Raw genomic sequence first — 25,389 nt, 5'->3', positions numbered from 1 at the left:
AGTAAGTGAAACATATTACATTCCAATTCAATCCAGTTCCACAAAGTTATTAAGGATCTAGGCATCCCACATGATATTCTCCACTATGCTGATGGGTATTCTCCTCTAGATATCAATATTTGTCAAGAAAATTATTCCCTACCACTAGCAGGGGACCACAGACAATGGAGAGAAGGGCACATTGATTTGTAATCCAAAAGTAGAGAAATTAGTTCAAGATTATAGCTTCTTGAGGGCAGTAATAATATCTATGTTTCTTTGTTTCCCCCAGAACAGTGGTGTCAAACTAACCTATTCTTAATGGTCTCTGTGGGCTGTGTGTTGCCTTAGTTTTAAAATGTAATATTATCTACATTTTTCTGTATTTTTATTTTGTTAAATATTGATACATAATTATATTAATTTTGTCCCTTTAATATTAAATATTGCACTGGTTTGGGTGGTACTTGAGAGTGTTATGGTTGGCATGGCATGCTTGATAACCCTTGCCCTAGAGTATAATAGTACTGTGCCTTGTGCGTTGTAGGTAATGTACAATAATTACTCATTGAACAAATGAATGAAACTTTTAAAAATGAAGAAATTAAGAAGATAGAAGTTACTTAGAGAATGACTCCCAATGACATCCTTCCTTTAGGATCCTAGAACCTTTAAAAGGCTCCTCCAGTGAGTACCAGCTAGTTCTGGGAAATATAAAGAAGCAAAAGGAACTGGGGGAAACACAAACAATCAGGGGATACGGGACTATAGATTTAAAGCTGCAATACTAACAACTACCAAGTGTTTACTATGTACTCATTATTATCTCATTTGATCCTTAAGACAACCCCAGGAAGTAGGTGCTGTTATTATCCCCATTTTACAGATGAGGAAACTGAGGCAAACAGAGGTTAAGAGACTTCCCCAGGGTCATACAACTAGTAAATCTGAGGTTGGATTACGAACTCAAGTTTTCCCAACTCTGGGTTCCATACCCTATCCACTTACCACATACCTTGCCCTACAAAAGACGCTGGAAATTATCTGTTCCATCTCCCTCCCCTTTTTATACGCCAAGAACTTCAAGTCAAGTTGTTGTGAATCAGTTTGGTCATGTCTGACTCTTCATGTCCCCATTTGGAATTTTCTTGGTAAAGATATTGGAGTGGTTTGCCATTTCTTTCTCCAGCTTATTTTACAGATGAGAAAACTGAGGCAAACAGAGTTAAGTGACTTGCCCAAGGTCACACAGCTAGTGAGTGTCTGAGGCAAGATCTGAACTCAGAAAAATGAGTCTTACTGACTCTGCGCTGGTGCTCTATCCGCTGTGCCACCTGACAAAAATCTAACAAGTAGAAAGTGGTTCTGGCTAGGATTCTGAGCAGGTTTTTTTTGTCTCCAAATCCAACAGTCTTTTTGCTATCCCAGGGAAATGACTCCGCCTGATGTGTCTGATTATAAACAGGGGGAGATACAGCCAGACCTAGGCACATCCTTTCTCTTTTTTTTTTAATCAGTTACGAGGATGATAGTGAATGCCAGGCAAACTCACCAAGTAGATTTCATGGCTTTCCTGTGTAAGATACTAGAATCAGTTAAATGGGGATGACTCAAAGCTGCTTTTTTCAAAGATTTTAAAAAGTTCACTTTATTGTGTCTATCAAGGGACAACCAAAGCATGGACTGATGGAAAGCCATCACCCCCCTCACAAGAGTCAAGATTTGCCCAAAGTTCATGTGTGAATTCAAGCTTCAACTCCAGAACTCTCAGAGTCTGTGTTGTATTTTCTCTGTGTGAACGGTTTTCCCAGGCAGGGGAATTCCTGGGATTTGCAGTGGGATATCAGTGCTTCCAATCCCTCTCCTGCTCCCTGTCAGGCAGGTCTCCCCAGAAGTCATGACTCCCTTTCCAAGCTGTAATTTACTGCACCACCTCTCTTACTCTGTGGTAGCTAGGCTGTTACAAGGAAGGATAGAACGCAGCTGATGGAGTATCTCCTGGTTGTACTGTGCCCTCGGGGGAAGGGATGCAGGCAGGTGTGGTCTCACGGAAGGGCAGGGGGAGCCAGCTCGTCATCATAATTCTTCCTTCTCTTCTTCAGCACAAAGGCAGGCTGCCCTCTGACTGTTCATGAATGGTCGGCAGCCCAAGGTCCATACGGTATTGAATATTGTGTCGGCAAGTGTATCACAAGCTACACAAAACAAGAGAAAAGACGAGATAAGATGTAGTCCAGGGTCAGCCCAAAGCATAGAGTAATTGCTAGAGGATGGCATGACACCCACCAGAATTTTGGTCCAATGCCAACCCAAATGGTGAAAAAGTCAGCTGCCCAGTATTTATTAAGCACTCAAGTCAAGACGTCGCCCTCTTGATGTCACTGGTTCTCTTTAAGAATAAAGAGCAAACAGCGACAATGCAAGCACTCCCTAGATGCTAGGTGCTTGCTAAGAACAACAATAAAAAAAGGTGAAAAGAGTCCCCTGCCCTCAAGGAGTTCCTAGTCTAGTGAGAGGACAACATGCCAACTATGTACAAACAAGATAACAGGCAAGATCAGTTGGGCGTAATCAGCAAGAGAAGGCACCAGAATTAAGTGAGATGGGGAAAGATTTCTTGTAGAAGGTGGGACTTTAGCTGAGACTGAAAGAAGTCACAAAAACCAGGAGGGAAAGACTTGTAGGCATGGGGAGAAAGCAGAGGCATCCATTTAAATTTGGGATCCTTTCGCCGAATTTTGCAAAGAAACTAGAGTCCGTCTACCACGCCAAGAACACAGTCACCATACATCCTTGTGGGCTCAGAACCACAGAATCTCTGAGGGAGAAGGACTCTCAGAGGTCATTTAGTCTGACCCACCCCTGAGTCAGATTGCCCTGCATATTTTACTTGAAAAGGAGTCTCTTAGGCTAGGAGTGAGTGGTGGGTGGTGGGAACGTACACAGGGTAGGCTTTTAAGTTTAATCTACAACATTAAGATTTTCTCTCTCATTTTCTTAAGTCTAGACAATCAACAAGCTCTGACTTGTGTTTACCCATTTCTGAGGTTTAAATGCTCATATTAGAAATTTAACAACCACTTTTGAGAGCTGGTTCAAACTGGTTTCAGCACACCCCTGACTCAAGCCCACCACTCACTGCCTACCTCCCAAGTTGCTTTGAGATAGAGCTAATTATTAGAAAGATCCTCCCTTACTTGGAGCCTAAATCTCTCTTTCTGCACCTTTCACACAGAACAAACCTAATCTTTCCTCTACTGGATGGTGTCGTCAAATATTTGAAAGTAACTATCATGTTCGCTTTAAACATTCTCTTTTCCAAGCTAACCCACTCATTTCCTTCAACTGACAAGGCTTTGTGTGACATGGCCTCAATATTCATCAGAATCCTTCATCCTTCTTTGGACACTCTTAAGTCTGTCTGTATTCTCCCCCACCACCACCTCCATAGATTGTGAGCTCCTTCATGGTGGACAAATGTTTTTAAACTTTTTGTTGTTGTTCCTGTTGCTCTTAGCACAGTGCCTGGCATATAGTGGGTCCTTAATAAAGCAGGACCACTGACTTTTTCATCATTTGAGGTGGCATTGAACCAAAATCCTGGTGGGCATCATGCCATCCTTTAAATTACATTGGATATGGCCTGACCAGGGTGTAGTAGGACCACAATCTTCCTATTAATATGGTCATAGATTTAGAGTTAACCAGGACCCTAGAGACCATCAAATCCAGCCTCTTCACTTTATAGATGAAAGTCACACAGCCCTTATAAATGTCAGAAATATAGCTTACACCCAGGTCCTGACTCCAAGTTCAGGGAACTAGCCATCACGCCAGGCTGGCTCTTCAGTCCCCAGATTCTATGCCTCTCTTATATGCAGTTTTAAAAAGAATTTGCTCATTTTTTTAGTTCTTATGTTGTCCTGTTAACTCATATTAAATTTGCAGTCCACCAAAGCCCCCATATCTTTCAGGTGAACTGCTATCCAGTCCGATCAAGTAAGGTAATATTAAAAGAAGTGCTTAGCATAGTGCCTCACACCTAGTAGGTACTTCATAAATGCTTTATCCCTTGCCTCCCCCTCCTCCAACCTGCCCCATCATAATAGCCCTTTGGACAGTAATTTCACCTACAATAAACAATTCCCTTCTAAAGTACTTCCCCTGTGAAGAACCTCAGTGACTTTCAATTCATTCACTACAGTCTAGCCTGCACTCCCCAGTGGAGAGACACAGGGGAAAGAGCAGATCGAAAGCTATCCCGTTTATTTCAGTTTTCCATCTTTGAGTTGTAGATGAAAGGTAGATAAGCCAATTACTTGGGTGTAAAATGTCTTGACCTGGTGTGGGGTTAGCAGCCAGTACTTTCTCATCCACTGCTGGAACTATTAGACTAGATGTAGATAAACAGACAGACACTCCATCTCCTGGGGCCCATTTTTTCTCCAGATTAACAGTTCATTCCTTTAGACTCTTACACATTTATTTTGAGAGTTGATTATTATCCTCTAAACATAGACCTATGAACAAGTCCCAAGCCACTCTCTGATGCTGCCTTTCCCTGGGAACTGAGGCCAATTGTTTGACCTGTCTAAGGCTGTAATGTTACCCTTTAAAAATACATAGTGTTAACAGCTGGCAGTACATCTTTGGCTTCACATACCCAAAGCTAAAGAAGAAAACCCTCCAAGAGGCACTAGAAAAATTTTCCCAGAAAGGGAACAGCAACTAAGGACTTTCTTTATCTTTGAGGCATTTTAAAAATATTTAATATTTATTTTTAAAAGTTTTTCCCCAGTTAAATGAAAAATAATTTTTAACATTCATTTTTGAATCTTTGATTTCCAAATTCTCTCCTTTCTCCCTCCCCAACCCACCCTACACTGAGAAAGCAAGCTGTTTTATATGGGTTATACATGTGTAGTCATGCAAAACATATCCATAATAGTCATGTTGTGAAAGAAAACAGACAAAACAAAAAAAATCAAGAAAAATAAAGTTTAAAAAAAGTACACTTCAATCTGTTTTCAGACACCATCAGTTCTTCTCTGGGGTTGGATAGTATTTTCCATCTTAAGTCCTTCAGAGTTGTCATGGATCATCGTATTGCTGAGAATAGCTAAGTCATTCACAGCTGATCATCTGACAATGTTGCTGTTACTTTATACACAGTAAATTTCACTTTGCATCAGCTCATGCAAGTCTTCTGAGGACTTCTTTAAAAAATTCAATTTCATTTTATTTTCAATTCCAAATTCTCTCCTTCCCTTCTCCTTTTTCCCACCCATTGAGAAGACAGGAAAAATAAGACCTATTAAAAACATGCATAGTCATGCAAAACTAATTTCCACACTAGCCGTTGTCAAAAAAAGAATTGAACAAGGAAGAAAGAGAAGAAAATATACTTTAATCTGCACTCTGAGTCCATCACTTCTTTCTCAGGAGATTGGTAGCATGTTTCATCATGAGTCATTTGGAATTATGGTTTTTTAGTGTGTTGATCACAGTTCCTAAATCTTTCAAAGTGGATTATCTTTCACAATTTGCTGTAATTGTATGAATTGGTCTCCTGGTTCTGCTCATTTCATTCTGCATCAGTTCATAAAAGTCTTCCCAGGTTTCTCTGAAGTCATCCCCTTCGTCATTTCTTACAGTACTATGGCAGTTCATCATTTATATATCATAACTTGTTCAGCCATTCCCCCAACTGATGGTCATGCCCCAGCTAAAGACTTTTCAGCAAGTATGAATATGAAATTTCCTTATACAGAAAACCATGACCAGCTTTCTCAATCTCCAGTAAAAATAGAGGAGGGAACAATTACCTCAAAGAGAGAATTTCTGATATGTATTAGAATAGCAGAATGCATGATCAACAGACCATTAATTATCATGGGATAACCCAGGTTTCGTTCTATGTGAGATGAGGAAAGGATCTTCCTTGCAGCAACCACCATCCCGGACCCTTCCCTCAGAGTCTTCTCTCCACCTGTGTTAAGGGGCACAACCAATCTTTCTCTTGGGGATTTCTTTTCTCCCAGCCCTGAAGGGGACAAGGTCAGCCTTTCCCTTCTAGATGAGCTACATCCAAAGTAAGACTTTCATTCATGCTGAACTTCCCCACCACAACCCAACAGTTTTTTCCCAACTTTTTTTTGCCCCAGGTGAAAATAATCCTCATTACAACTCTGATGACCAAGACTGGTTGTAGAATTTAATTCAACTTGTGAGATTTTTTTTTTAAAGAGGAGATAATTTAATTCCTCTACAATGAATTAAATGGGATCCCACCCATTAGATTGTTTGTATGGTACAGTGGATAGAGTGTTGGTCTTAGAGTTCATAAAACCTGAGCTCAAATCTCACCTCAGAAATTTACTAGCTGTGTGACCCTTGGCAAGTCATTTAACATCTCTCAGCCTCATTTTTCACAGCTGTGATATGGGGATTATAATAGCACCTACCTCACAGGATTGTTGTGAAGATCAAATGAGATAACCTATGCAAACCTTAAAATATGCTGGTTAATATTATTAATAACAGACTTGGTATCAGAAGCCCCTGGCAGCAAGGATTTTCCTGGGATAGTGTCTAGAATCCTGTCCCTCCTTTCCTGAAGCAGTCACAATATTCCACATGTTCTGCAGATCTCTCCCCATTGCATCCAATGGTAAAAGGGGGTTCAGGTCACTAGAGTAAGAGAAGGCAGGAACTGCCTCCCTGTGTAGAGATGAGGCTATGTATTACCTGCCACCTTGGAGACGAAGCCCAGGCTGCGCCTGAGGTCTGAGCAGATGGAGTGGAGGCACCAACGGAACTTGGCATCACAGCGGTATTTGTTGGCACCACATGTGTCATAGCAGGTATCCAGCTGGTTGCAGCATTTGGTCATTGCTGGGATGCCCAAGTCCATCTGAGAGAAGAGAGCAAGAAAAGGATCTTATATTCAGAGCCCTAGGGCTCTGGAAAGAGGGTCAAGGCATTATTGTTCCCCCAAACTCCTTATGAGTGACATCCTGACCCAAAGTCAGTTGTTTCTAAGGCTAAGAGAATTTGTTCATTTAAATCCATATAGAAGCCTGATTGAGGAAGCTGGGTAGCACAGTGGATAGAGTGCCAGACCTAGAGTCAGGAAAAATTGAGTTAAAATTCAGTCTCAGACACTTATTGTGTGATCCTGGGCGAGTCACTTTAACCTGTGTGCCTCAGTTTCCTCATCTGTAAAATGAGCTAGAGAAGGAAATGACCAACCACTCCAGTATCTTTGCCAAGAGAACCCTAAATGGGGTGAGGAAGACGCAACTGAATGAGAAGCCTCATGGGATAATGGGCTTAAGCAGAGGGGAAGACTGAGGATCTTGGATTTTGCTACCAATTTACTACATGACCTTGAATAGCTCATTTCTCCTCTCTTTGGTCACTATGTCCAAATTATTTATTGAAGAGTCTTTCCTATATATAGCACCGTATTAAGTATTGTACATGGTGGAAGGTGGGGAGATATGGAAGTAGTCATCTACCCTCAAGGAGATTATAATATCCCATGCGAAAAAAATACATTTATCAAATAAACTTTAGACAGGAACAAATCATCACAGCACAACATGCAGCATCAAGCATGGAGGGCTTCCTGGTGGAAGCAGGATTTGAAGATATTGAGGGACACATTGGGAAACAGAGATAATTAAAACTGTAAAGAAACATATGTGCAAATGCATGAGGGACAGTGATCTCAATAGTTTAGATTTAATCTGAGACCTGTAGCAAAGGAGTAATACAAAAGGTAAGATTGACAAGTGGATTGGAAAAGCAATGAGAGTTTAGCGTTTAGACTTAATACAATGGAAATTCAGGGAAGAAAGGAGTGAAGTAATGAAAATGGCATCTGTAGAAAGTTATTCTCCAGATTACATAAATGATGATTGGGTCAGAGATGACTAAGAAGCAACACGGTACATTAAAGAGAGTCCTGGATCTGGTACCAGGAAGACATGGGTTCAAATCCCACATGCTGTCTGACCCATTAGCAAATCACTTAACTCTGGAGACTTAGTTTCCTAAGCTGTAAAGTGGAAATAATAAACCTGTAGCATCCTCTTCACAGAGTTGTTCAGAGGTTCCTTCAACGTAATGTATGTAAATTGAAAATAAATTGCAAATTCAAGAGATGATATTTTTTCAAATGAGAATTATAAGGCTGGGTGACTAATTCAATGTAGGAGGAGAAAGCTAAGTCTAGAATGATTAAAAGGTCTTGGGTAGCAGGAAGATGATGGTGCCATCAACAGTGGACAAATCAGGAATGAGAACAGAGAGCACCTGTTTGTGAAGGACAATGGTGAATGGAGTAGCTGCAGAAAATCTTCCTTAGTGAGTCTTTCAATATAATAATGTTATTGTAGAGCAAATCAGAGTACAGAAGCTACAAAAGACTGTTTAAGCCAAACTTTATTAAATTTAAAGCCAGTTCGGGTGGGAAATCAACAAAGCCTTTGTAGTCTCAGATTTATTCCTAGTATCTTTCACATGTAACTTTCCTAGAATCATATATTTAGAGCATGAAGGGACCTAAGAGATCATTTTGTTCCACTCTCTCATTTTACAGATGAGGAAACTGAGGCCTGCAGATGTTAGATGACATGCCTAGAGCCCCACCACCGCTAAGCGATGGAGATGAGACTAATATCGAAGACTTGGATAAAGTCATAGATGGGATACTTATCAAGTGTGCAGATAACACAAATATTTGTGCGTGTGTGTGTGTATGTGAGAGAGAGAGAGAATGAGAGAAAAAGGAGGAGAAAGAGAGAAAGACAGAGAGAGAGAGAAAGAGAGAGAGAGCTTACACATTGGATGACAGGATCAGGATCCAAAAAGATCTCAACAGGCTAGATGAACAAGCAAGATGAAATTTAGTGCTGATGGGCACAGAGTCTTAAACATGGAAAAACAAATCACTTTCATAAGAGCAAGACGAGGTATGGCTACACAGCAGTTTGGAAGAAAAATAATCTAAGTCCTTTAGAGAATTACAAGATGAGTCATCAGTGTGCAGAGGCAGCCAAAACACCTTATGAAATCTTGGGTCTGTAGTCATCACCTCCAGGACTAGGAAGGTGATAGGAGTTCCTTTGTACAGAATATTGTGTTCAGTTCTGGGCAACATACTTTTAGGAAGGACAATGATATACTGGAGTGGAACAACCAAGAGATATTTAGCATCAACAAAGAAGATTTGGGTGATGAGGACAAAGGGGGAAATAGTTTTTTTCAATGATCGGATGGGTCATCATGTGGAAAATAGATTAGATTCATTCTGCTTGGCAGAAGGGACAGAAATGGGAACAGGCTTGTTGCCTGGTAAACTGACAACAAGTAGAATGGGCTTACGGTGGGTGCCCTATCATTGGCGGTCTTCAATCAAAAGATCAGAGACCATACAAGGACTAGACAGATGCTAATGTCCTTTCCAACTTTGCTTTTCTGTGATTCTGTGAGTGGTAGTGAAAACCCTGAGGGTTGAGTTGGGGGAGGCAGTACTGTCTTCAAACCTTTGAAACTGAACAAGGTCTCTCTCCAGAAGGGATAGCTATCCCTGAGGAAGGACAAAGTCACAGTCACCTACTTTGAAAACGACTTTTTTTGGGGGGGTGGAGCCAAGATGGCAGAGTGGAAAGACGCACATACACATAGCTCCGAACCCACAACCCATAGAACATCTACAAAGAAGTAACTCACGGCGAATTCTGCACCCAGAGGCCACAGAACATTGGAGCTAGGGAGATTTCTGTTCCGGAGAGACCTGCAAACCTCTCGCAAAAGGTCCTTCGCACCGTAGACTGGGCGCCAGGACTAGGAGCTGAGTACAGCCCTGCCGCGGCCGGGACACCGAGAGGAAAAGATCCGAGCAGGCTTCAGGGACGGGATCTCCAGCGGCCGCACAAGTCCCTCCACCCACAGGTAACGGGGGTTGGTGAGAGAGTCTCTTTGGCAGGTTGAGGGGGGAGTGGGGTGCCCCCATGGCTCAGGCCCCCTCAGGAGGCAGAAGCTGAGGGGTGGCGGCAGACCAGGGCTCCCCTAGCAGACAGGAGCCTGGATCCATTGTTGAAGGTCTGTGCATAAACTCCCTGAGGGAACTGAGCCTGAGAGGCGGCCCTGCCCCGACCTCACCATCTGAACTTAATTTCACACTGAATAGCAGCCCTGCCCCCGCCCAAAGCTCTGAGGCTGGAAGCAACATTTGAATCTCAGACCCCAAACGTTGGCTGGGAGGATCAGGAGGCGAGGTGGGTGTGAGGAGAATATTCAGAGGTCAAGTCACTGGCTGGGTAAATGCCCAGAAAAGGGAAAGGAAATAAGACTATAGAAGGTTACTTTCTTGGTGAACAGGCATTTCCTCCCTTCCTTTCTGATGAGGAAGAACAATGCTCACCATCAGGCAAAGACACAGAAGTCAAGGCTTCTGTGTCCCAGCCCACCCAATGGGCTCAGGCCATGGAAGAGCTCAAAAAGAATTTTGAAAATCAAGTTAGAAAGGTGGAGGAAAAGCTGGGAAGAGAAATGAGAGACATGAAGTCAAAGCATGAACAGCAGATCAGCTCCCTGCTAAAGGAGACCCAAAAAAATGTTGAAGAAAATAACACCTTGAAAACTAGCTTAACTCAATTGGCAAAAGAGGTTCAAAAAGCCAATGAGGAGAAGAATGCTTTCAAAAGCAGAATTAGCCAAATGGAAAAGGAGATTCAAAAGCTCACTGAAGAAAATAGTTCTTTCAAAATTAGAATGGCACAGATGGAGGCTAAGGACTTTATGAGAAAGCAAGAAATCACAGAACAAAGAGAGAAGAATGGAAAAATGGAAGATAATGTGAAATATCTCATTGGAAAAACAACTGACCTGGAAAATAGATCCAGGAGAGACAATTTAAAAATTATGGGACTACCTGAAAGCCATGATCAAAAGAAGAGCCTAGACATCATCTTTCATGAAATTATCAAGGAAAACTGCCCTGAGATTCTAGAACCAGAGGGCAAAATAAATATTCAAGGAATCCACAGAACACCGCCTGAAAGAGATCCAAAAAGAGAAACTCCTAGGAACATTGTGGCCAAATTCCAGAATTCCCAGGTGAAGGAGAAAATATTGCAAGCAGCTAGAAAGAAACAATTCAAGTATTGTGGAAATACAATCAGGATAACACAAGATCTAGCAGCCTCTACATTAAGGGATCGAAGGGCATGGAATAGGATATTCCAGAAGTCAAAGGAACTAGGACTAAAACCAAGAATCACCTACCCAGCAAAACTGAGTATAATACTTCAGGGGAAAAATTGGTCTTTCAATGAAATAGAGGATTTCCAAGCATTCTTGATGAAAAGACCAGAGCTGAAAAGAAAATTTGACTTTCAAACACAAGAATGAAGAGAACCATGAAAAGGTGAACAGCAAAGAGAAGTCATAAGGGACTTACTAAAGTTGAACTGTTTACATTCCTACATGGAAAGACAATATTTGTAACTCTTGAAACATTTCAGTATCTGGGTACTGGGTGGGATTACACACACACACATGCACACACACACACATACATAGAGACAGAGTGCACAGAGTGAATTGAAGAGGATGGGATCATATCTAAAAAAAAAATGAAATCAAGCAGTGAGAGAGAAAGATATTGGGAGGAGAAAGGGAGAAATGGAATGGGGCAAATTATCTCTCATAAAAGAGGCAAGCAAAAGACTCATTAGTGGAGGGAATAAAGAGGGGAGGTGAGAGAAAAACATGAAGTCTACTCTCATCACATTCCACTAAAGGAAAGAATAAAATGCACACTCATTTTGGTAGGAAAACCTATCTTACAATACAGGAAAGTGGGGGATAAGGGGATAAGCAGGGTGGGGGGGATGATAGAAGGGAGGGCATGGGGAGGAGAGTGCAATTCGAGGTCGACACTCATGGGGAGGGATAGGATCAAAAGAGAATAGAAGTAATGGGGGACAGGATAGGATGGAGGGAAATATAGTTAGTCTTATACAACACAACTATTATGGAAGTTATTTGCAAAACTCCACAGATTTGGCCTATATTGAATTGCTTGCCTTCCAAAGGGAAGGGGTGGAGAGGGAGGGAGCTAAAGAAGTTGGAACTCAAAGTGTTAGGATCAACTGTCGAGTAATGTTCTTGCCACTAGGAAATAAGAAATACAGGTAAAGGGGTATAGAAAGCTATCTGGCCCTACAGGACAAAAGAGAAGATGGAGACAAGGGCAGAGAGAGATGATAGAAGAGAGAGCAGATTGGTCATAGGGGCAATTAGAATGCTTGGTATTTGGGGGGGGGGAGGGGATAAAAGGGGAGAAAATTTGTAACCCAAAATTTTGTGAAAATGAATGTTAAAAGTTAAATAAATAAATTCAATTATTAAAAAAAGAAAAAGAAAAAGAAAATGACTTTTTTTTCTCCAGCAAAAAGTGATTATGATTTTACTGGCAAGGATTCTCCCATGATCTTGCCCCCAAGGATCACTATTTGATTCATAATCCTAATTAGTAAAATCATACCAGGTTGTAAGTAAAGTGTTAGCAGTACATACACTGTTTGGTACCTTGAGACCCAGAAAGTAAGAGCTGCAGCCGTTGGGCTCCTGCGGCTTGTAGCCAGGCCTGGGCATTGGTGCCTTCCCTGTCAGGAAAGAGAGGGGAGAAAATCAGAAAGAAACCTTTAGCAGCGTACTGTGTCAGAGCATTCATCAAACAATAACAGTGACCAACATGACTGTGTTTATTTATTTTAAAGTTTTATTAACAACATGGGCTTTGCCTCGTAATCATTTCCTGAAATGCTCCCTGCTCTGAATTTTTCCTTATAGCAATTTTTAAAATCACTTAAGCAAAACTTATAACTGTAACAACCACATCTAAAAGTATATATAACCCATAGTTTGTACTAGCATATAGTTATAGTACATAACATAGTTATGTACATTCTGAACCCATAGTCCATTACCTCGCTACTAGGAGGAAAGAAACGTATTCTCATTATCTGTGTTCTATAACCAATTACATTTTTCTGAATTCTATTGTCTTTTAGTGCTATCTGCACTTATATTAATATAGTCATAATGTCTATTTTCCTGGTGCTGCTTTCTTCAGTCCATCTTGGTTTATACAAGACTCCCCACAATTTTACAAATTTCCCTTGTCATTTCTCAGAGAGCAATAGTAGCTAGTTACATTTAGATAAACAATGAATTTATCAAGTACTTGCTAAAAAAAAAGAAGCAAAGAAAGAATACTGAATTCAAAGTAAATCGCAATTCTACTATTCATTACCTGTGTGACCTAGGAAAATTCACTTCACTTATCTGGGCCTCAGTTTTCTCATCTGTAAAATGGGAGAACTGGGCTAGATTCCTGCTAAGTTCCTTTCTTGCTCTAAAGCTATGACCCTATGAGTCTAACATAGATAGATGAGCAGCCCAACGCTACACCCTTCAATGTCTCTGCACCAGAAAAGGGAGGTATAGGTGGGTCGCATAGATCTGCAGTCAAAGTCTTGGAATGTGAGCACCTTGGTATCAGTCACCTTTTTTCTACCTTCACGGATCCTAAACCACTTTAGATCTTTTTTTTTTAGCATCTCAACATCGTTATTTTAAAGTTTTTAACCTATCTCACTACCCCCAGCCTCTTCCACTCTGATGCATTTTTTTTTACAGCTTTGTCTTCCTAATGCATTTGTCTGACCACGTGAGCCCCCTAAAATCATCAATGATTCCTCATCATTATGTAATAAAATGTATCCTTCACTTGATAGCTGAGTTTTCAACCTCCCTTTCCAGTCTTTTCTCACATCACTTCCCTCCGTGCTCTTTACATTCACACCAAATTGGACAAACTCACCATTTCCCCATCTTATCCTTTCCCTTCCATCTTCATGCTCATGACACAGTCCTTGACCCCAGCCATTCCCACATATGGAAATCTTTTCCATCCCCTTTAAGATCTAACTCTGGAGAACCTCCTCCAAGAAGCTTTCTTTGACTCCACCCTCAACCCCCACTCCCTAGAGAGAAATTGTCCCTACCACTTTGGCCAACATTCTCATGGGTATCATAGTAGCAGCAGAAGGGAAATTCCTTGAAAGCAAGGACCAGGTCCAAGATTCAAAACTTCAATGGAACTTCGAGATCATTTAGCTTAGCCCCCCCTATTTCATTTTTTTTTTATTAAGTTTATTTATTTAACTTTTAACATTCATTTTCACAAAATTTTGGGTTACAAATTTTCTCCCCTTTTATCCCCTCCCCCCCCAAACACCAAGCATTCTAATTGCCCCTATGACCAATCTGCTCTCTCTTCTATCATCCCTCTCTGCCCTTGTCTCCATCTTCTCTTTTGTCCTGTAGGGGCAGATAGCTTTCTATACCCCTTTACCTGTTTTTCTTATTTCCTAGTGGCAAGAACATTACTCGACAGTTGATCCTAACACTTTGAGTTCCACCTTCTTTACCTCCCTCCCTCTCCACCCCTTCCCTTTGGAAGGCAAGCAATTCAATATAGGCCAAATCTGTGGAGTTTTGCAAATGACTTCCATAATAGTTGTGCTGTATAGGACTAACTATATTTCCCTCCAACCTATCCTGTCCCCCATTACTTCTATTCTCTTTTGATCCTATCCCTCCCCATGAGTGTCGACCTCGAATTGCACTCTCCTCTTCATGCCCTCCCTTCTATCATCCCCCCCACCCTGCTTGTCCCCTTATCCCCCACTTTCCTGTATTGTGAGATATGTTTTCCTACCAAAATGAGTGTGCACTTTATTCTTTTCTTTAGTGGAATGTGATGAGAGTAGACTTCATGTTTTTCTCTCACCTCCCCTCTTTATCCCTCCACTAATGAGTCTTTTGATTGCCTCTTTTATGAGAGATAATTTGCCCCATTCAATTTCTCCCTTTCTCTTCCCAATATATTTCTCTCTCACTGCTTGATTTCATTTTGTTTTAAGGATATGATCCCATCCTATTCAATTCACTCTGTGCACTCTGTCTCTGTGTATGTGAGCGTGTGTGCATGTGTAATCCCACCCAGTACCCAGATACTGAAATGTTTCAAGAGTTACAAATATTGTCTTTCCATGTAGGAATGTAAACAGTTCAGCTTTAGTAAGTCCCTTATGACTTCACTTTGCTGTTCACCTTTTCATGGTTCTCTTCATTCTTGTGTTTGAAAGTCAAATTTTCTTTTCAGCTCTGGTCTTTTCATCAAGAATACTTGAAAATCCTCTATTTCATTGAAAGACCATTTTTTCCCCTGAAGTATTATAGTCAGTTTTGCTGGGTAGGAGATTCTTGGTTTTAGTCCTAGTTCCTTTGACTTCTGGAATATCCTATTCCATGCCCTTCGATCCCTTAATGTAGAGGCTGCTAGATCTTGTGTTATCCTGATTGTATTTCCACAATACTTGAATTGTTTCTTTCTAGCTGCCTGCAGTATTTTCTCCTTGACCTGGGAACTCTGGAATTTGGCCACAATGTTCCTAGGAGTTTCTCTTTTTGGATCTCTTTCAGGCGGTGTTCTGTGGATTCCTTGAATATTTATTTTGCCCTCTGGTTCTAGAATCTCAGGGCAGTTTTCCTTGATAATTTCATGAAAGATGATGTCTAGGCTCTTCTTTTGATCATGGCTTTCAGGTAGTCCCATAATTTTTAAATTGTCTCTCCTGGATCTATTTTCCAGGTCAGTTGTTTTTCCAATGAGATATTTCACATTATCTTCCATTTTTCCATTCTTCTCTCTTTGTTCTGTGATTTCTTGCTTTCTCATAAAGTCCTTAGCCTCCATCTGTGCCATTCTAATTTTGAAAGAACTATTTTCTTCAGTGAGCTTTTGAATCTCCTTTTCCATTTGGCTAATTCTGCTTTTGAAAGCATTCTTCTCCTCATTGGCTTTTTGAACCTCTTTTGCCAATTGAGTTAGGCTAGTTTTCAAGGTGTTAATTTCTTCAACATTTTTTTGGGTCTCCCTTAGCAGGGAGCTGATCTGCTGTTCATGCTTTGACTTCATGTCTCTCATTTCTCTTCCCAGCTTTTCCTCCACCTCTCTAACTTGATTTTCAAAATTCTTTTTGAGCTCTTCCATGGCCTGAGCCCATTGGGTGGGCTGGGACACAGAAGCCTTGATTTCTGTGTCTTTGCCTGATGGTAAGCATTGTTCTTCCTCATCAGAAAGGAAGGGAGGAAATGCCTGTTCGCCAAGAAAGTAACCTTCTATAGTCTTATTTCTTTTCCCTTTTCTGGGCATTTTCCCAGCCAGTGACTTGACCTCTGAATATTTTCCTCACACCCACCTCACCTCCTGATCCTCCCAGCCCGTGTTTGTGGTCTGAGATTCAAATGCTGCTTCCAGCCTCAGGGCTTTTGGAGGGGGCAGGGCTGCTATTCAGTATGAGATTATGATCTGGTGCTGAGATCGGGGCAGGGCCACCTCTCAGGCTCAGTTCCCTCAGGGGGTTTATGCGCAGACCTTCCGCAATGGATTCAAGCTCCCGTCCGCTTGGGGAGCCCCTGTCTGCAGCTGCCTCTCAGCTTCTACCTCCCGGGGGGGGCCTGAATTATGGGGGCACCCCACTCCCCTCTCGACCCGCCAAAGAGACTCTCTCACCCACCCCTGTCACCTGTGGGTGGAGGGACTTGTGCGGCCGCTGGAGATCCCGACCCTGAAGCCTGCTCAGATCTCTTTCTCTCGGTGCCGCAGCCGTGGCCGCAGCAGGTCTGGGCTGGGCTTTGTGTCTGCAGCGCGACGGACCTTTTGCGAGAGGTTTGCAGATCCCTCTGTGGGTGGAGGGACCCGCGTGGCCGCTGGAGATCCTGTCTGTGAAGCCTGCTCGGATCTTTTCCTCTCGGTGCCGCGGCCGCGGCAGGGCTGCACTCAGCTCCCAGTCCCGGCGCCCAGTCCGCAGCGCAAAGGACCCCCCCGCGAGAGGTTTGCAGGTCTCTCTGGAACAGAAATCTCCCTCGCTCCTATGTTCCGTGGCCTCTGGGTGCGGAATTTGCCGTGAGTTACTTCCCTGTAGCCATTCTATGGGTTGTGGGTTCAGAGCTATGTGTATGTGCGTCTTTCTACTCTGCCATCTTGGCTCCGCGCCCCCCCCTATTTCATTTTAAAGTAAAAATTCATTGATTCTTTCTGTTTTTATATCACAGTCATTTCTGGGTACCCCAGCCCCCATCTCCACCCAACAAGTAATCAAGTACAATGAATCATACACAATATTTTATACTCATAGTCCACTGCCTCTTTAAGGAAAGAAAAAAGATGTATTTTTTTCTGTTTTCACTAAGTTGGCCCTCATATTTTACAAAAGAGGTAAATGAATCCCAAAAGAGAAGTAGCTGGCCCAAGAGAGTCAACAGCCATGGCAAGATTCTCCTTGGTAAACCTTCTAGAGCTTTGTAAATGTGAGCCATTAGATGATGCATAGACCAAGTCAAACCAAGGCTGAAGCCAAGCATCTCTGATTCTATCAGGCAACACCACTCTAAAGAAAAGAGAAAGCAGTTTTTCATTGGGCATTCGATTTTCAGGCTTGAAATGGATTACTAGTGACCTCAGTGCTCAGGAATCCTTCCTCCATGATTCAAAAGCTAGAGGACAGTTGTACAACATCAGGAAAACTCTGGAAGAGTTCTTACTTGGTAGAAGAGGCAGAGAAGCTTCTGGCTATAGTCTAGACCAAGTATTCTAGATCTGGTTCTCAGTAGAACTTTTAAAAAAAGTAAACTCATCTAGACAAAGACAAAATAAGATAGAATTGCAACAAGTCAGCAAGGACAGACTTTGAGCAAGACAGTTCTGATTTTTCTGAGAATTTACATAATAACACTTTGGTGGTTATTTTATTTTATTTTATTTGGTGGTTATCTTATTTTAAAAATGAGAAAACAAACTTAAGGGGGAATCACGCAATTATCATCTCTAAATATAGTGTTCATTTGTGTGATCCTGAACAACTCACTTAATCACTCTGGGCCTCAGTTTCCTTACATGTAAAATGATGGAGTTGAGCGAGATGGCCTCTGAGATTCCTTCCCCTCGGTCTAAGGGTCTCTAATCTTCTGACTCCACATCCAGGGTTCACTGGTATGATCCTGGACAAGTAACTTAACCTCCCTAGGTCTCCGATTCCTTGTCTATAACAATGGGGATAATAATGTATGGTACCTGCTTCACATATTTGTTATGAGCTTAGTTGCGATCATGTTTGTAAAGAACTTTGTAAATTTTAAAGTCCTAGGTAAGCCAGATATTATTGTTAACACAATTATACAAAGCTTACCCAGGCTTCATGTGGGTCCTAGGACCACAACATCCCTAATGGCAATTAACATTTTCTGCCATGACTTTGAATGAAGAACACGCCTTTGATCACAAGAACACAATGAGTTTTAGAAAATCAATGAAAGCTGAAAGAAGGTGAAATCTGATATCAAGCAGAGACCAAAAGGCCATTCATTTGTTTTTGCTTTTTTGTCAGTATTTTTTTCTGCAAATGTGGAAGAATGCAACATTATTTCCTTGGAATCGTTATAATATGTTTGCTTTGTACTTTTAAAAAATTCTGATAAATGTAAAAAGATCTGTTTCTCCCTGTTGTTTGCTCTGTGCTTTTTTCATCCCCAGAGGAGGGGACATCATCTGTTTCTTACATAGAATTTTCATAGTTCAAAGAACTGAAAGTCTTGGACCTAGAGTCAAGAGGATCTGGGTTTTTAGTCCCTTCCATCCAACCCGGCCTGATTCAGGCAAGTCACTTAATTTCCCTAAATCTTGGTTTTCTTATCTGTAAAATGGGCCTATCTGACTACCTATGTCACAGTGGTATTGAAAGGAAAATATTGTGTAAATTTTAATGTTATAAATATTTCATGTTTAAATTTTAATGCTATAGGAATGTGGGTTATTATGGGGACTCTTTTATGCAATTTTTTTCTTTCTAATGAGAATGATTCCTTATCTCTGCTCTAAATATCTGTATTTCCCCAGAAATATCCCTTCTCCCTACTCCCCATCATTTTGTGCTTATTTTGTATTTATACCATTTTTATTTATGCGTGAACATGTTGTATGTCCTTAGCAGGGGACGTAGACAGCAGAAACTGGCTCACTTTCGTATTTGCCTCCTGGAAAGCAAGTACGATGCCTGTCACATAGTAGGTGTTTAATAAATGCTTGTTGAATAACTGGTAAGGGCGCAAAGTGGCATTCATGAGAAGGAATTTTAAGTTCTTCCTTGTTTTCTACAAATTTAATTTTGAGATGTCAGTTAATTATCTCAGAGGTGGAAGGAAGAGGAGCTTCTCCCATAAAGGAAGCTTGATTGGTCCTCAAGGGTCAGGTGGAAAGACAGCATGGATCAAAGCTTCAGGGACAGTCAGCCTAGGACAGTGGGGAAAGGAATGGACTTAGTGTCCAGAAACCCTACGTTCAAATCTCACCTTTACTATTTGCTACCTATATGACCTCAGGTAAGTAACTCATACATTGGGGTTTAGATTGGAGCACATCCCAAAGAGTATAAAATGAACTGCCTTGACATTGACGCAGAACTGAAGGACTCTGATGCTGTGTGACGATGAGGCAATCCCCTTATTGATCCCTTGGTCCCATGATGACAGCAAAGGTGTCCACATCAAGATTGGCCAATGAGTCAGGAGTGGCGGCTCAGTGGCCCTTAAAGGAAGGGATCAAGCCCTCTTCTCATAGGTCAGGGTCAGGACTCTTCGAGCCCCTCCTCAGCACTGCTCACCCAGCATAGAAATGGAAAACTAACCCTCAAGCATGACAGTCAAGCCAATATCTCCTCTCCTCCCCTTCGCTCCCCTGCTCTCCCAAAATCTTAAACCTACTACACTTGAAAGCTCGGAGGCCAATGGGCCCCTGCCTAAGGGCTCCTCTGGACCTTCCTAGCTTTACAATGATTATCAATAGTAACTGTAGCTGTTTCCCTCCCAGTCTGATGTCTTTCTTTTTCTTTACCTCATTAAAGGGGCCATGCCCTGGCTACTTCTTAAACCGGCCTATTCAATGAATGGGCGTTACCTCACCCTACATGAGTACCTGCAAAGACCTTGGCCTAAAGGGGCCATGCCCTGGCTACTTCTTAAACCGGCCTATTCAATGAATGGGCGTTACCTCACCCTACATGAGTACCTGCAAAGACCTTGGCCTAAAGGGGACAAGGTCTCCCAGTGCATCCTGGACCATCTCCTGAGGAATATCAGGTCACTGGATTCAGATGGCTGTGGAGGAGAAGTGAGTCTGGTGACCTGCACAGCCCTCCCTCACTCAGAACAAAGTCAAGTGCAAGTCATTTCATCATTTCTCTGATGGCATGGTCTTCTTTGGCAACGAAGGACGAACGCAACAACAACAACATGTGCGCTGACCTGGGTGACCTGGAGACTACAGTTTCTGCTTCAATTCAATGCCAGTCAGAGGACCCTGTATTTCCTAGAGGCAGCAGGATGCCCCTGAAGCTTCTTAATCAGAAAAGAGAGGTGGTCACTTGTGCTTCAGGAATATTCCCACATATGTAAGTGTAGAAGTGACATATTTCATCCAAGACACTGGTTTTACTGGGAAGGTTCATTAGGGGCCCCACAAACTGTGTTAACCGTGAAGTGGCCCCTTGGTCAAATTTGAGTCCTGCCCTCATCATTCTTTCCAGGTCTGTTGAAATATACTGACTAGCCCTGAAAACAAATCAGTACAGGGAGGGCAGCTAGGTGGCACAGGGGATAGAGCACCAGGCCTGAAATCAGGAAGACTCAAGTTCAAATCCAGCCTCAGACACTTCAAACACATCCAGCTGTGTGACGCTGGGCAACTCACTTAACCCTATTTGCCTCAGTTTCTTATCTATAAAATGAACTGGAGAAGGGAATGGCAAACCATGCCAGTATCCTTGCTAAGAAAACCCCCAAATGGGGTCACTGAGAACCAAACATGACTGAGATGGCGACAACAAAGAGATGGGGCAGGAGGATAATTGGGTCCTGACTTATTTGGCCTCACCTCTATGCTATGAACTAGGTTTGGCTTAAGGTATTCATTCAAGTAGGGCATTTGTCTTTCCTTCCCTAAAAATCCACCACACTATACATTTGAGTGAGGTTGGTGCCACCATTAAAAATAATTTATGCAACATAATAGGGAGTCACTAAGGTTTTTTGAGTAAGGGGGTGTACATGGTCTGCTACAGCCCATGTTGCCTACCCAAAGGAAGAATCAAGACTTAAGGATAGTGATCATGTGTATAAATGCATATGTGCGCGCACACACACACACACACACACACACACACACACACACACACACTCCCTGGTTGTTTTTTCTCCAGGATAAACGACCTTATATCCTTAAACCCATCTCCATATAGAATTTTTCACATCCACTCACCATCTTTTGTTTAGTCTCTGCCTGAATTCTTAAGCTGTCTTTTTCTACCTACTCTGTATCTACTATTGAAGACATTTCATTTTATCATATTTTATGCCATTATTTGTATAGATCCATGAGCTTTTCAAGACCTGTGAGTATTGGCACTCTTCCAAACCTTCTCCCCTTCTCTTCCTCTCAACCCTTTGACATTATCTCTTCCTTTTGCCCATCCCAGCCAAAGAGGAGGCCCTTCTTGGCATGGCCAACACTTCTGTATGTGCACTTGATCCCATCCCTGGCCACCTCCTCCAGCAGATTGCATCCCCGTCTCATATCTTCAACTCTTTCATCTAGTTCAGCCTTCCCTACTGTCTTTGAACATCTCTGTCTCTCCCATCCTTTAAAAAAAAAAAAGCATTCACTAGACTCTCTCATCCCCTCAAGCTACCATTCTCCCTCTCCTCCCTGTCTCAAACTCCTTGAAAAAATTGTCTGCGAGCTGGACAAAATAATATCAAAATTCATTTGGAAAAACAAAAGGTCCAGAATATCAAAGGGACTAATTAAAAGAAATGCTTGGGAAGGTGGCCTAGCGCTACCAGACCTCAAACTGTACTATAAAGCAGCAATTATCAAAACCACTTGGTATTGGCTAAGAAACAGAGAGGTAGACAAGTGGAATAGACTTGGCACTCAAGATGCAGTAGGCAAGGAATATAGCAACCTTCTGTTTGATAAACCCAAGGACCCCAGCTTCTGGGATAAGAACTCATTGTTTCACAAAAATTGCTGGGAAAACTGGATAACAGTGTGGCGGAAATTAGGCATAGACCCATACCTGACACCGTACACAAGAATAAAGTCCAAATGGGTACATGATTTAGGTATAAAGATTGATACCATGAATAAACTGGAGAAGCAAGGAATAGTGTATTTATCAGATCTATGGAGAAGGGAAGAATTCTTTACTAAAGGAGAGATAGAATGCATTATGAAATGCAAAATGGATAACTTTGATTACATTAAACTGAGAAGTTTTTGCACAACCAAACCCAATGCAACCAAAATCCGGAGGGATGTAGTAAATTGGGAAAGAATTTTTACAGCTAAGCTCGGGGATAAAGGCCTCATTTCTAGAATATATAGAGAACTGATCCAAATGTATAATCATACAAGTCATTCCCCAATTGATAAATGGTCAAAGGATATGAACAGGCAATTTTCAGAGGAAGAAATTAAAGCTATCTATAATCATATGAAAAAATGCTCTAAATCACTATTGGTTAGAGAGATGCAAATCAAAACAACTCTGAGGTACCACATCACACCTATAAGATTGGCAAACATGACAGAACAAGAAAATGATAAATGCTGGAGAGGATGTGGGAGAGTTGGAACACTAATTCATTGTTGGTGGAGCTGCGAGCGCATCCAACCATTCTGGAGAGCAATTTGGAACTATGCCCAAAGGGTTACAAAAATGTGCATACCCTTTGACCCAGCAATATCGCTACTAGGACTATATCCCCAAGAGATCATAAAAATGGGAAAGGGTCCCACATGTACAAAAATATTTATAGCAGCACTCTATGTAGTTGCCAAAAACTGGAAGTCAAGGGGATGTCCATCAATTGGGGAATGGCTGAATAAATTATGGTATATGAATGTAATGGAGTACTATTGTGCCATAAGAAATGATGAACAAGAAGACTTCAGAGAGGCCTGGAAGGACTTATATGACCTGATGCTGAGTGAAAGGAGCAGAACCAGAAGAACTTTATGCACAGCAACAACCACAGTGTGTGAGAGTTTTTTCTGGTAGACTTAGATTTTTGTAATAACACAAGAACTTCTTACCAAAAAAAAAAAAAAAAATCCCAATGGAGGATCTCAAGGCAAAATGCCTGCCACACTCAGAGAGAGAAATATGGAAGTAACTCACATATTGTAGCAGATCATGTTTGTGTATGTGTATGTGTTTGTGTATCATGTTCTGATTTGTTATACGATTTCTTTCATTTATCTTAGTCTGACTACATAGCATGACTATAGTGAAATGACTCAATAGGAAAGTATATGTAGAATCTATACAGAATTGTATGCAGTCGTGGGGAGGGAGGGGGGTAGTGGGGAGTAGGTGGGAAGGGATAAAATCGCAATTGTATGGCAGTGATTGTTAAACATTACAAAAGAAAAAAAAAAAAAGAAAAAATTGTCTGCTTTTGCTGTCTCTACCTCCTCTCAGCCTTTCCTCAACCCCCTCTAACCTGGTTTCTAGCCTTATCAGTCTCACGCATCTGCTCTCTCCAAAGTTACCAATTAGTTCTCTTTTTCTGTTTGATCTTTATTACTTAACTAAAATATCCAGTGGACAGCTAGGTGGTGCAGTGTATAGAGAGTTGGATCTGAAGGCAGGAAGACCCAAGATCAAATTCATCCTCAGACACCTACTAGCGGGGATGACCCAGGACAAATCATTTAACTTCTACCTCAGTTTCCTCAACTGTAGGGTGAGGTTCATAATAACATCTGACTCTCAGGGTTGTCGTGAGGATCAAATCAGATAATATTCATAAAGTATTTAGTGCCTGGCACACAGCAGGCACTTAATAAATGCTTGTTCCCTCTCTCTCTCCCCTTCAAAACAAAAGAGTTCCAATTGTGAACTCATTACAGTTTAAATGAATATATGTACATTATATCAAAACAACAGAAGATTAATTAATAGCTTAAGTATTATTTGTATAATATCTAAGTCTGCATGGTATCAGACTAACGGTAGAAATACAGTTTTCTTTTTGTTTCTAGATAAAAATGGCAAAGGGAACTCTGACTGATTAGAAATAAAAATCTCTTCACCTAGCACTGTTGTTGCCCATTCACTCAGCACATCCCCAACTTTTTTCAGGGACAAGAAGTCCCTGATCTTGACGTTAGAAATGTTCTGCTAGCCATAGCTCAGATGTTCCCATAGACCTTGGATGGAGGATTTCCAAGGATGATGTGGCAGGTGGCTGCTCTTGCCTTCTTAATGTTTTGGAAAGAACCAAGGATACCAACATACAAATCAGCCAAAACTCTCTGGGTCTGGGTTACACCTACTAGGGCAAATTTAATTTTTCATTTTTCCTAGCAGTTTTTTTCTATTACTTTACAGAGGTTGCCTCCCTCCTTACATTTGTAATTTCTTTAAAGATTTTAGGAAAAGATTCAATCTCACCTAATAAAGGCAAGGACATTCTCCACCTGAAATCTGAGATTAAAAGCTTTAATAAGTAAACAGCTTTTGTTGGAATTTGTTGGAATGCTTGGTTTCTTTATAAGACCTGATTTCTCCTTTTTGTTTATTGCAAGTTCAGTCAAAAGAAGGGCTGCCTCAGACACTTTCTTGTTATGTGACCCCAGGCAAGTCACTTAACCTCTATGTGCCTCAGTTTCCTTATATGTAAAAATGGAAATAATAAGTGCACCTGCCTTAACAGAGCTGTTTTGAGGATCAAATGAATTAATATATTTAAAGCATTTTGCAAACCTTAAAATGCTATATAAATACTATCTATTATCCTTAGTGTTCTTGTTGTGTTAAATCCTACCTAAGTCCCAAGTATACTAAAACAGGTGAGGACATTTTCATTGAGTTCTCTTTAATAAGCTGTATCTGTTAGCAGGTACTAGAATTTCCTTCATTTCACATATGATACTTGAGAACATGTCTCCAAGTGAAAGAGAAAAATCAGGCTTCCTCTGGGCCTTGGACAATAGCTGTTTAATTTAATTAATCACAATAGCGATTAATCTTTGTTCACTCTTTGTCTTGCCTTTGTATTTCCATCATACCTTCCCTTCCATGCTACATAGAAGGTAACGGGTGTCTAGCTCCCCCACATCACCAACAGATCTTTTAATTGTCAAATCTCATGGTCTTTTTTGCATTTTTATCTCCTATCTGCTGCTTTTGACACCCCTCTCCT

The 25,389-nt window shown here is 41.4% G+C and overlaps 1 protein-coding gene across 2 annotated transcripts in view; it reads right to left on the bottom strand.

Moving 5' to 3' along the window:
• Positions 1-1,599: 1,599 nt before the first annotated feature.
• The window catches only part of PLA2G12B (phospholipase A2 group XIIB), a 40,894-nt gene continuing 17,104 nt past the window's right edge, over positions 1,600-25,389 (bottom strand). Inside the window, exons 2-4 of one of the 2 annotated variants that reach the window (XM_072628222.1) lie at positions 12,571-12,659; positions 6,727-6,892; positions 1,600-2,174 (exon numbers count right to left, since the gene is read on the bottom strand). In XM_072628222.1, coding sequence (XP_072484323.1) covers positions 2,056-2,174; positions 6,727-6,892; positions 12,571-12,659 — 374 coding nt within the window. In that variant the 3' untranslated portion in view covers positions 1,600-2,055. The remainder of the gene's footprint in view (positions 2,175-6,726; positions 6,893-12,570; positions 12,660-25,389) is intronic. The other variant, XM_072628223.1, reaches the window with a different exon arrangement.

This window comes from Notamacropus eugenii, chromosome 1 (assembly GCF_028372415.1).
Source record: "Notamacropus eugenii isolate mMacEug1 chromosome 1, mMacEug1.pri_v2, whole genome shotgun sequence".
Taxonomy (NCBI): Eukaryota; Metazoa; Chordata; class Mammalia; order Diprotodontia; family Macropodidae; genus Notamacropus; species Notamacropus eugenii.
Note: the sequence above shows the minus strand (reverse complement) of the source record. Positions and strands in the feature narration are given on the sequence as shown.